Source organism: Doryrhamphus excisus, linkage group LG8, assembly GCF_037039965.1.
Source record: "Doryrhamphus excisus strain RoL-2023G ecotype Guam linkage group LG8, RoL_Dexc_Guam_v1.1, whole genome shotgun sequence".
NCBI lineage: Eukaryota > Metazoa > Chordata > Actinopteri > Syngnathiformes > Syngnathidae > Doryrhamphus > Doryrhamphus excisus.
In genome coordinates, this window is record NC_136364.1 from 18,192,580 (window position 1) to 18,203,692 (window position 11,113).

Below are 11,113 nucleotides of genomic sequence, written 5' to 3' on the forward strand. Positions count from 1 at the left end.
TCGTAATGTACGTCTGGGAGCATTTCACGTAACTATGGTGACGCACTTCGACGCTTTGATATGCTTTATCGCGTAAAAAATACTTTTGTGTGACGGAATTATAGCAACAAAAACATAGAAACCAAATACACCAAAGCTAAACAATTGTCTCCCTCGTGTGGGCATTCGGAGGTACTGAATGTGGAACACGTAGTCACAATTCCAGTGGGGACATTTGCACAGTTCACTATTAGGTCGTGAAAATTGTACATTATGAAATCCTGCTTATAACAAGCAAACTATTACAGAAAAACGCCATACAATTTCATAAAAACAAATTTATTCCAAATGTTTTGGCAATTTTAAAGCATAAAGTATAAGTGTAATTGTGATTGCTACAAAGCTTGAATAAATGTGTGGTCAGAATATGGCGGCAAATGCGGTATAAAAATCACCATGACTGATTAGGAATTTGCAACAGACTTTAAAAGAGTGTTCCTTAGGAACGTGCACAGCTGGTTCATCAGGTCTTTATTGTGACCCTCCACCCAGTGCATCTCGATCACTGCATCGCTGTCCTCATTCAACACATTGAGCAGACACTTAAACAGGAAGTGTTCCACTGACCCCGGGCTGCCTGATGGTTTTAACGGGGGCTCGCGTGTTTTTGCAGGGCATGCCCCAGACTCCATTTCCTTGTGCTCACCTGCAATCTTTTCCACCGGCTCCTTTTCTGCTCCACCTGTGGTGTGTGTTTCAGCTGGAGGGGATCCATTACCAATATGCTCCGCAGGTGGCCGCTGGTCAGCTGACTCCTGTGAGGGATCCTCCTGTTTGTTTTGGCTAAGCGGCAACGTGGAGTTAGCAGCCGCTGCTGCTGCGGCGGCAGCACCTTGAGGTGCTCTGGGCAGCTCTCGTAATTGTCGAGTTTGCTCGCGTCGCTTCTGCCGTCCGTGGATCCAAGTGTTCTCCACAGCCGTCAGGAGGAGGCTCTGCTCCTGCTCTTGGCAAGGAACACGTTTGTGTAGCACCTACACATCCGATAAACAAGTGCATAGCAATCAAGTTTCTACATCGTCAATTCCTGGACTAAGTCATCACCACAACTAACTCACCCGAAGCTCAGTAAGCGTTTTCTCAAGCAGGGCTGCGATGGCGTCCGCAGGATGGCATCCAGTGCAGCCCAAAGCACGGGCCTTGACCTGGAGCTCTTTAAGAGCCACCTTTGGGAGTGTGAAGGACAGAGGCTTCCGCGCTTTCTCCAGCTTACGCTTCTTACTGGGGGGCGACTAAACCCAAGGAGAAACCAACAAAGAAGAGAAAGCATGAATACATTCTTCACTTAAGATCATCAAGAAATTTATTTTTGTTGTTGTTATATAGCCAAACTTGAATTTTCGTACTCCCTGGCTTTCAGTGAAAATGTCCACCAAAAGATTGCCTTAGTTTTTGTCCAATATTGCATTGAACCAACTAACCACACAAAGCAATTAGAATAGGATGGAGGGCTATATCCATCATGGACACAAGAGGGCGCTCCAACCCCACGGTCACCCCCAGGACGTGCAGGGACGAGCTGCTCCTTCTAATGCCCTCTCATGTCTATGCTGTAATGGCGCTTGTGTTCATGAAAGCCAGCCCTGCACGGCCACAGAGTGGGTGTTACACGTCACTCGGAAAGCTCTGTCGGCCGGCAGGAGGGTGGGGAAGGAGGCCAGGAGGGTCTGCAGTGATGGAGCAGACGGCATGGCTGACTGACCTACAACCAGCAGTGTGGAGGAGCAGGCGGTGACCTTCACAGGTCGCCACTGTTGTGCGAGGCGGGGAGACTGAATAAAGTCAGCAGTATTTATTTCCTCTCCGAGTCTTTTAGAGACAGAAGAATTGAACATGTTTCACGATGACTAAATGCAATGGTACACCACTGGAAACTGTAAACTACAAAAGTAATCAATGGAAACCTCTCAGACCGTGTCAATCAAAGCCGGAATTACTGATCTGGTTCTTTTTTTCTGAACATCATTTGATGCTGTTGGTTTCAGGTCAATGATGTTCCCTGGAGACATACAGTACATGTACACACCACTGACATGTTTAATTAGGGGCTTTGTGATGGATGGTGCCTTATCTTTATGTTAATGTGCTTCTTTCACCTGTCTTCAACCCCTTCCACACACACACACACACACACACACACACCCTCAAAGCTGCCCATGTCATTATAAACGTAAAAATCAATCAAATCTCTCAAGCAAAACCTGTTTGTCAAAGGCAACCTTGACATTTATATAAAATATGCTGCCAATGCAAGCACTGCTTTTCTATGACGTTAATAAACCTACCATCTATATGCAACACAATAGACCATCTTGGCCATAACACACACACACACACACACACACACACACACACACACACACAGACACAGACACAGCAATGTTCGGCCTCGGGGCTCAGATGTCCATGTGTACATGTACAGTTACAACGTCATGCGTGGCCATAAATACATAGATGTATGGTTTATATGCTTTATAGTTATTAAAGGATAGATAAATGGCTAAGTGTCCACTGGCCTGAATGGTACTAAAGGGGTTAAGTAGGTCACGGTTGCATTGGCTACACGTACCTTTAAGACCACATGGAATATTAATGAGCCTGCCACGTGCACACACACACACGTATAGACACGTATGGCTGACATCCATAGGAAGACACGCAAGTGGGCAGAATTAGTCAACCATGGTATGGCATTCTGCATGCAGCAGCCTCTGTCAAGTAAACATACGTGTGAATGTGTTGGGGGGGTCGTCACAGGAAGAATGTAGGCCAATCATTCTGCTCAACTGCTTTTCTGCTAGCTAGAGAGGCCAAAATAAAATAGCGTAGTGGAACAAAACACAAAAACACCACCAGTCCCCTCACACACAACTCACCTCCGATGGTTTCTTTTTGGCGACACCCCCATCATTCCTGATGCTGTTTACTGTTAGATCCCCAACACTCACACTGTCCACTCAAGACAAAAGCCAGTGTGCGTGCACATTTCTCGCCCTAGCAACTGTTGCCAGGCTACTGCAAAACTAAAAGCTCATAAAGCTCTCCCTGGAGGAGGAATAAGAGCGTGTGATGGAGGAGTGAAAGGCGCAGTCGAAGGAGGTGTGTTACAGACGAGATTGATTTGGGATTTTGGAGAACATCCCAACCAGCAGGGGAAGACCGGCCCGAGCACTCAAGTGACCCATTCCGGGCCTGCAAAGACTTACGGGAACGATGACATCATCGTAGAAGCTCCAGGCCAGCGCCCACCGCATGGTGCGTCCCTGGCAGAACTCTGTGTGCGTCACTTTGGGTACCTGGAAACAGACAAAGATGTCACCACTCTCATGCTAGCTCTACATCAATGCTACAACCCAACATACCTGCCGACCTTGAAGATATACCCCACCCCCACCCCCAAGTCATCTACTTTGTATCATAACAGACTTTCTTTGTCCACATAAAACCACAACGAAAAACGGAAGAGACAACCTCTCCAGTCTAAACAAACAGCTGAGCATAATAGCGTGTAGTCAACCACTGCTTGATGACCCACCACTGGACGTGCTCGGTCATCCGCCCATCGGGGTCAGTGAGTTCTACGCTTCTTAACCGTGGGTGAGAAGTAACAAGTGTGGAGTTTTGATTTGACGAAGCAACACATGTTCGAATGGAGCACTTTGCAGCCTGACAAAACCGCTTTAGCGTCACTAAAGTGACATTTCCACCAAGTGGGCAAAAAGGGCAGAAAACATTTGCTGTGGAGAAACACACGAGGTGACATGAAGACACTCAAAAAGGCACTAAGAAGTGATTAAAGACTTAGCATATTTAGATACAAGTCTCCTTCCTCCCTGGACGCTTGCCAAAGCTGACGGAAACCTCATGAGGGTGAAGATGGAGGGTACCACAGGACTGGGTGTCTTCATCTTCCTAGCATGTGAGCGAGGTGACTGGCACGGGACTACAAGGCTTATGCTTTCAGGAGTCATGAGTGGGGCTATTAGTTCCGGCTAATGTCACTCACGGCTGTTTAGAGAGTCGGTCATGCACTGCGAGCAGAAATCAGCTCATTCGCGGCTCGCTTGTGACAAAGCTCGACTGACACATCAGACACAAGTATTTGCACATTTTGGTTCGTGTAACATCAGCAGTAGAAGGCGCTAACATGGTTGTTCTTAACACGTACAGTCATAGTCATACTATTTAGCTACTTTTGTTTATTAAGTATATCCAGCTCCTCGTCCATAGGTGGCGCTACGTCCCCTCAAGCGCTGGTGCAAAGACGCCCCAATGAAAACATTTGCATTGGATGGACGACTCACCCCTTGCTTCCTCAGCTCTTCTTTCAGAGGTGCCAGGCTACATTTCTTCCCCAGCATGCAACTGTACCACCTGCAGAAAGACCCGTCCAGAGAAGTAAAACACATGATTGTTGTTTTTTTTACCTAAACATGCTCGATGAAGCAATTAGTAATCGATTATCCAATTAATCAAAAACTATTTTGGTTTTCGATTCATCGCAAATGTAAATATATTTTTCATTTGCAGTTTCCATACTTTTCCCGATCTGGAAAATCATAATATCAAACACAGAAAGTGGTTTTCTTACCTAAGAATTGTGAAATGGCTGTGAATAAATGTCAGTACGAATAATAAATGATAGTGAGCCATCATTTTACTACATGGCGTAGTGTTCTGTGGAACTGTACTTTTAATCAGCAGCATCAATACAACATACCATATAAAAAAAATAGAGGTCATAACACCCATTTGCTATGAAAATGCTGAGTTGGGTGTGTCTGAGTGTACAGATGCATGCATCAGGTGACACAATGAAATATTGAACAGCATTGATAGTGCCAGATGTGCAACATTTTCAGTGTGCAGCTGCAAAAAGATGCTGATGATTTACATGCCCAGTCTTTTGAAGAGCAGCAATGTGACTTTTTTTTTTTTAACCAGAGAAGAGCCCATAAATTGAGATGAATATCTTCTTCTAAAGTGCGCTTTCGCACATGTTGTATTGATAAAATGGGGGCGGGGTGGTGAGGGTGTTGAGTCTCAAAGGGCCAATTGGTGAAGCCGACAGTGTTGCCATGGACACCTGCTGGCTCTTTTTGTCCCAACATGCTTTTTGGGAGTGACAGCCGGCTGCGCTTGGCTTAGCCTGAACGCCAAAAACCTCAAAATGAAGGGTTCGGTTTTACGCTCCATCTTGCCTGTTAACAGGCATCATAGTCACTGACACACACACACACACACACACACACACACACACACACACACACACACACACGTGTATTTATTTTAATAGTTAAATGCTGAAGCTCCCTCACCCTCTGCTACCCTGGTGACAGCACTGGGACAAAGAGGGGGGTGTGGTGAAGTGGCGCCGGTTGGAGTCTTTCCCTCCCACCCAAACACAGCTGTTCCCCGTGGGCTCCCAGTTTCAGCGTTGGGTGATTATGTGCCAAAATCATTAAAGCCACTATAAGTGACAGCTCCATCAATGGGCATGCCCATTTCCCACTTTGGAGTCTCCTCTACAGTGGAGCTCTCAGGAGCAATTTCAACCTCTCCAAAATGTAACCGTCCATTTAACACATTTTTACCACTCTTATCTGTAATTTGACTTCATGCAGCACATACCCGCACCTTTCGAAAAAAAATGTGACATTTAGAAGGTGATGCTTTCTTTTGTTCCTCACCGCAAGCGTTTCTTGAGCTGCAGACTGTCATGAATGATCCTCTTAACAAACTCCAGTTCGCCACCCTCCGCCATGATTTCCGTCACCCCGCCCGTGTTCACAGAGCTGGGAGGAGGCCGCCGTGCATTCCTTGAATTGACCCCCTGCAGTGAGCAACAAGACAGACAGAGCTTAAGATCAAATCCTATTAAATGTCTGTTACTGGATGTGTAAACAAATACTGTTTAAGGCGGCGTTATATTCAAACTCGACCAATCAAATGATTTCATTCGAAAAGTTCAACCCTCTACTGGTGAACCGGTTGGGGGGAAAAAAGAAGATCACCTTGGCTTCTAGTTGGTTGGCAAAAAAAGGAGGGTTGCACATGCAGAAGTCGTACACAATCTCAGTCTCTTCTTTCAAGGCGTCCATCAGCAGAGTCTTCTGGGGAACTTTGACCACTGAGGTGAGCAGAATAACAAAAGTGTAAAGTATGAGGGTATCAGCTGAGTATCATGCGTTCACAGTAACACCACCATCGTGTAAAGTATGAGGGTATCAGCTGAGTATCGTGCGTTCACAGTAACGCCACCATCGTGTAAAGTATGAGGGTATCAGCTGAGTATCGTGCGTTCACAGTAACACCACCATCGTGTAAAGTATGAGGGTATCAGCTGAGTATCGTGCATTCACAGTAACGCCACCATCTGACCAGTGTGCCAAGCAACCGACCCACACTGTGCAGAAACAGCCACACACACTGTGCAGGTAGATTAGTGACACAAATAGACACAGCGGCGACAGCAGTGCACACTCACCTTTAACGAGGTCAGACAAATGGTTCTGCTCCACGTTTCTGGTAGCGTAGTCAAAGCAGATATCATCCACCTCGGTGGCAAGGAAGTACCAGCCGTTCATTGTGGCTCCCAGCAAGGGGTAGATACAGGATGCACCAGTGCCTACGGGGGGGGGGGGATATATTTAAAGTCACTATTAGCAATTCAATATAACATGAATTAAATGTGACACAAACAACTACAAAATATCAGAATGTGGCGGTACCGATGTCAATGCCTCTGCGTGGTTGCTTCTGGCCATCGATGAGATCCTCCACCCAGTGGATGTAGTTGAGGCGAAGAGGCACGGTGGGGATGAGGCGCTCCAGAGGAATCTCAATGGTCAAACCAAAGTCCTCCTTCAGCAGGGTGCAGGTCAAAGCTCTCACAGCTTCCGGCTCTTTGAAATTTACTCTTAAAGTTACAGAAGAGGGCCCATAATAAATTAAGTGCAAGTTTCAAAGTCAATTCTATTTATCTATTCAAATGAGGTACTCTGCCTTGAGGATCTATTTTAGTGTTGCTCCATGGAATCACTTTTTAAGCATATTTTACATAAATATTTCACTGATGGCAAATCTAGTAAGACCACCTATGTGTGATCTCAAATATGTCTCATTTGCAGGGTTGCAAGAAAATGATCCCAACTATTTAAAGATGGGTGAGCACGAAAATGACAATTCTACTGTGTCAACTGCACTAATTTACCAGACTTGCTCTGTAACTGCACCTAATTAACCATCCAACCTTGTGCACTCCCTGCACCATACCACACACCATAGATAAGCAACTCAATAATCCGTCCGCTGATAAAGACAATGAAATTCACATTTTCACTGCAATTAAGACCTCCCTTCCATTTTTATTGTCAACTCTCAGCCCCTAACAATGTCTCCTGCAGCATGCTGAACCATTGCAGCTGTCACGGCTGCAGCAGACAGAGGGAGTGGGGGCGTAAATGCGAATAATTAAAGCTTTGCTGAGTGCTTTTGCACCTTGGCAGATGTAATTAGACACATCCCAGTGCCGGCGGCGTCTGGCACCCTCAGAGCTCAACACAAGCGGTTCTGAATGGAATACAAGGACATTAAAACAAACAAAATACAAAGCCGCCCCAAACAAGGAAAAATCGTTTTCATTGGTAGTCATCCTCTCATAGTACACTAGCTCACTTCTCTTGAATACTAATCATATATCCTTATTTGTAGTAAAGAGACACACAGTCTGATGTTCTTTAGAAACTTTACTGCTGAGTTCTATCACCCATCAGCAACGTAAAACTTCATTATCCACCATTCACAGTCAAGGTGCATTCATAATTGTGAACATCACCATTATAACTTCGCTACACAGTATTTTGTAACCAATTTGCATTTCAGGATATCGAACACCACACCTTTTTGTGATTGATTTGTCAAATGATGCCGCTATTATTATTATTACTACATGTAATAAACCCGACTAGAATAAAAAGAAGAAAAACCACAGTCTCACAGTCTCCATCTTTGCTTCTTCCTCGGTGACTTCATCACAAAAAGATCAATATTCAAGGAGCGGGCCTGCTCAGACCAACCTCTATTTTTAGCCCTGGGGTGTATGTGTGCGCTTGTGCACTGAAAAGCAAGTGCAGCGCTGTATGTCTCCATGGCAACCCCACCTACTGAACAGAAGATGGGAGAGCACGCAAATCCGGCCACGTTGGAGCAATGGCCGACGCCAGATGGAGCGTGAGCGTGCCCGTAGTTTACGTCTATGCTGCCACGTGGGTGCACGGCGGCATTCTTACTGGTTGTGGCTGAGGGAATATGACATTGGACAATGTATTGTTACCAAACTTTATTTGAAGGGATGACCTTGTAAGTATATTTGCATATGAGACTGCACATTTTTAGAAGCAAACAGGGTCTAAAAATGCAAAATGCAAGCTAATTTGACAATGATAACTGATGGTTATTATTTCACTGTCTAATATATATTATATATATGTATGTATGTACTGAAAATATATGCGTGGGAATATACATACATCATTTAGCATGTGAGGTATTTCACACCAAATACTACTAAACTACCTCATACCTACTCCAATTCATACTGGAAGGTTGAACAAACATTTTTTCCAATTGCTAGGCAACCACTCAATCCCTTATCCCTACTTTGGGAATTGGAAAGCATGGAAATCTTTTCACATATAATCACCACCCAGCACCCCCCCCCAACAAAAATATGTAAATTCAATGTTGCCTTCTTAATTGTCATCATTGCCTTCTGCTACATAACTCATTACCCACCCCAAACAACTAAAATCAATTTCTCCATCCAAAGCTTATCACACAGTCTGCTATCAGTCCTTAGCACAAAATGACAGGAGGCTTATCCCCCCGTTCCCCAAAAAGAGTTCCTACCCCCAACCAAAATTACTGTGATCCCCGTACTTCTTGACTTAAAAACCCAGTAGACTAACTGCAAGCACCCACAAAAAACCTAATCCCTTCCCTCCACTGATGGAATGACAGCCTGCTGACCAAGATTTCCAAATCTCGGTCATCCCTTTTTGTAAGAAACTAAATTTTACTGGCAGAAAATTGAAGCTTGAGGATGTCATTTTTTTTACAGTATCTTTTACTGTTGAATATTGTCGAGGAACCAAAACATTAGCGGACCCCCGGGTTAGGCCTGAGATGAATGGTTTGGTTCGCAACATAGCAGAAAAGTGGCAGACATGTTGATTAGTGCTTTCCCCAAGTCAAAGCTGATGTGTGTCAATATCTTGTTTTACCATAACAAAGACAATAGGTCTGCTCTAATGGATGACTAAGGGAATTATGCTGGTCATTGTAACTATAGTAACTGTTATAGTTGTTTGTGTCCAACAGACGTCATAAAAGTGATGGACCAGTGTTGAGCATTGACTGTTACCAATATGTATACAGTACAGGGCAAACCTTTTGGACACACACAACACAACTGATTGGTCACCACCCAATGGCAGGGCACATATGAACAAACCAAAATAGACCAAAATCTGGCAAGAATTGCATTATCACGAATGTGCCTGTTATTACGCAGCCAGAGTGTAAATGAAAATGACTAAATTGTTAGTTGGCAGCACGGCTGACGAGTGGTTAGTGCGCCGACCTCACAGCTAGGAGACCAGGGTTCAATTCCAGCCTCAGAAATTGCATGTTCTCCCCATGCATGCGTGGGTTTTCTCCTATCCCAGTACTCCTGTTTCCTCCCACATTCCAAAAACATGCTAGGTTAATTGGCGACTCCAAATTGTCCATAGGTATGAATGTGAGTGTGAATGGTTGTTTGTCTATATGTGCCCTGTGATTGGCTGGCCACCAGTCCAGGGTGTACCCCGTCTCACGCCAGAAGACAGCTGGTATAGGCTCCAGCACCCCTGCGACCCTCGTGAGGATAAGCGGTAAAAAAATGAATGAATGAATGAATGAAAATGAATGAAAGTTGTTAGGTAGAAGTGGAAGACGTGTGTTCATGTCTCACATAAGGATTGTGGATGATGGCAAAATTGTTTCTTTAAATTCCGTTTTCTTTGAGCCTGCCAATTAATAATCATACAGTACATGCTTTGTATGTGATCCAGGCAGGTACAGGTAGCTCATGCAAACTCCACATGGAGTGTGACAAAAGTAACAGTAAATAAGAATGTGCATGTTGTGTGCCATGCCAACACATTTAAAGCACACTACATATTCCATAATGCCGATCGACAAGCACAGGTAGATGACTTGACACCAATATGATGCAGAGGCTCATACTCATTTGAATAATATGGAAAAGAGCAAATTGTCTCTACACTGTCCACAAGTGGTAGCATTAACGTGTTTAGAGGGCTAATAGTGGTTACAGACTGCACTACTAGTGCCTGTTTCAATACATCAAACAATGCTGCGAGGGAAATTGGTGGATGAATAATATATTTTGTAGTACTTACACGGCTCGTCCACTTAGACTGGTGTTGACATGCTGTTGGAATTCTGGATATTTGGAAGCCAAGTAAGCAAAGTCTGGTGGTTTGTCTTTGTAGCGGTTTCTGGGATGCATGGACTTGTTCAGAGACATAACCCAGTCCTATTACGACAACACAAAACCGAAAGTTATATTCGGTTTTCCCGTCTTTAAAAAAATTAAATCTTAAGTTTAATTTCTAAGAGCTACCAGAACACGCTGTGCCTTCAATGCGAGTAGCTTCAAATGTTACACAATAGCTAAATGTATTCTAGCGTAAGGAAACATTACGTAGGAAAGACAGAAATTCGATTTATTCTAAAAAAAAAAAGAAGCTACAGCAACAACTTAGTTCAACGTACCTAAATAATTTGTGACTGAATGCTAAATTAACCGCGTTCTCCAAACGTTTCCCAGCCTCCCGCTTGTGCTTCCTGGTTGTGTGTCGTCATTATTGTGCGACCACGCTTGATGATGCCGTTATGAGAGCGAATGTAACACGCTTAAAATGAACTTATTTTATATCTTATTGTAACACCTACATTCTGCTACATTATAGCAATTTCAATGTACTATGAAATCAACACTTTATATTTA

At 44.2% G+C, this 11,113-nt stretch overlaps 1 protein-coding gene across 2 annotated transcripts; it reads right to left on the reverse strand.

Moving 5' to 3' along the window:
* Window positions 1–302: 302 nt before the first annotated feature.
* On the reverse strand, window positions 303–10,973 carry mettl16 (methyltransferase 16, N6-methyladenosine). Of its 2 annotated transcripts, XM_058079932.2 has the most exons (10): window positions 10,879–10,973; window positions 10,503–10,639; window positions 6,768–6,955; window positions 6,524–6,664; window positions 6,051–6,166; window positions 5,727–5,869; window positions 4,341–4,410; window positions 3,243–3,332; window positions 1,095–1,268; window positions 303–1,010 (listed from the first exon to the last, which is right to left on the reverse strand). In XM_058079932.2, the coding sequence occupies exons 2-10, from the start codon at window positions 10,628–10,630 to the stop codon at window positions 444–446; spliced, it is 1,617 nt and encodes a 538-aa protein (XP_057935915.2). In that variant the 5' UTR covers window positions 10,631–10,639; window positions 10,879–10,973; the 3' UTR covers window positions 303–443. The 2 variants fall into 2 exon arrangements, with proteins under 2 accessions (XP_057935915.2, XP_078649069.1); XM_078792943.1 differs by lacking the exon at window positions 10,879–10,973 and having other exon boundaries at window positions 10,503–10,711.
* Between the last annotated feature and the right edge of the window lie 140 nt (window positions 10,974–11,113).

Bases quoted from the DNA above. Each gene is read 5' to 3' on its own strand.
- mettl16 (XM_058079932.2), bottom strand. From the start codon at position 10,630: ATGTCTCTGAACAAGTCCATGCATCCCAGAAACCGCTACAAAGACAAA. The intron at 6,956-10,502 runs GTAAGTACTACA...TGTAACTTTAAG, and splicing joins AGTCTAAGTGGACGAGCCGT to AGTAAATTTCAAAGAGCCGG. The intron at 3,333-4,340 runs GTGAGTCGTCCA...GTCTGTTTCCAG, and splicing joins AAGAGCTGAGGAAGCAAGGG to GTACCCAAAGTGACGCACAC.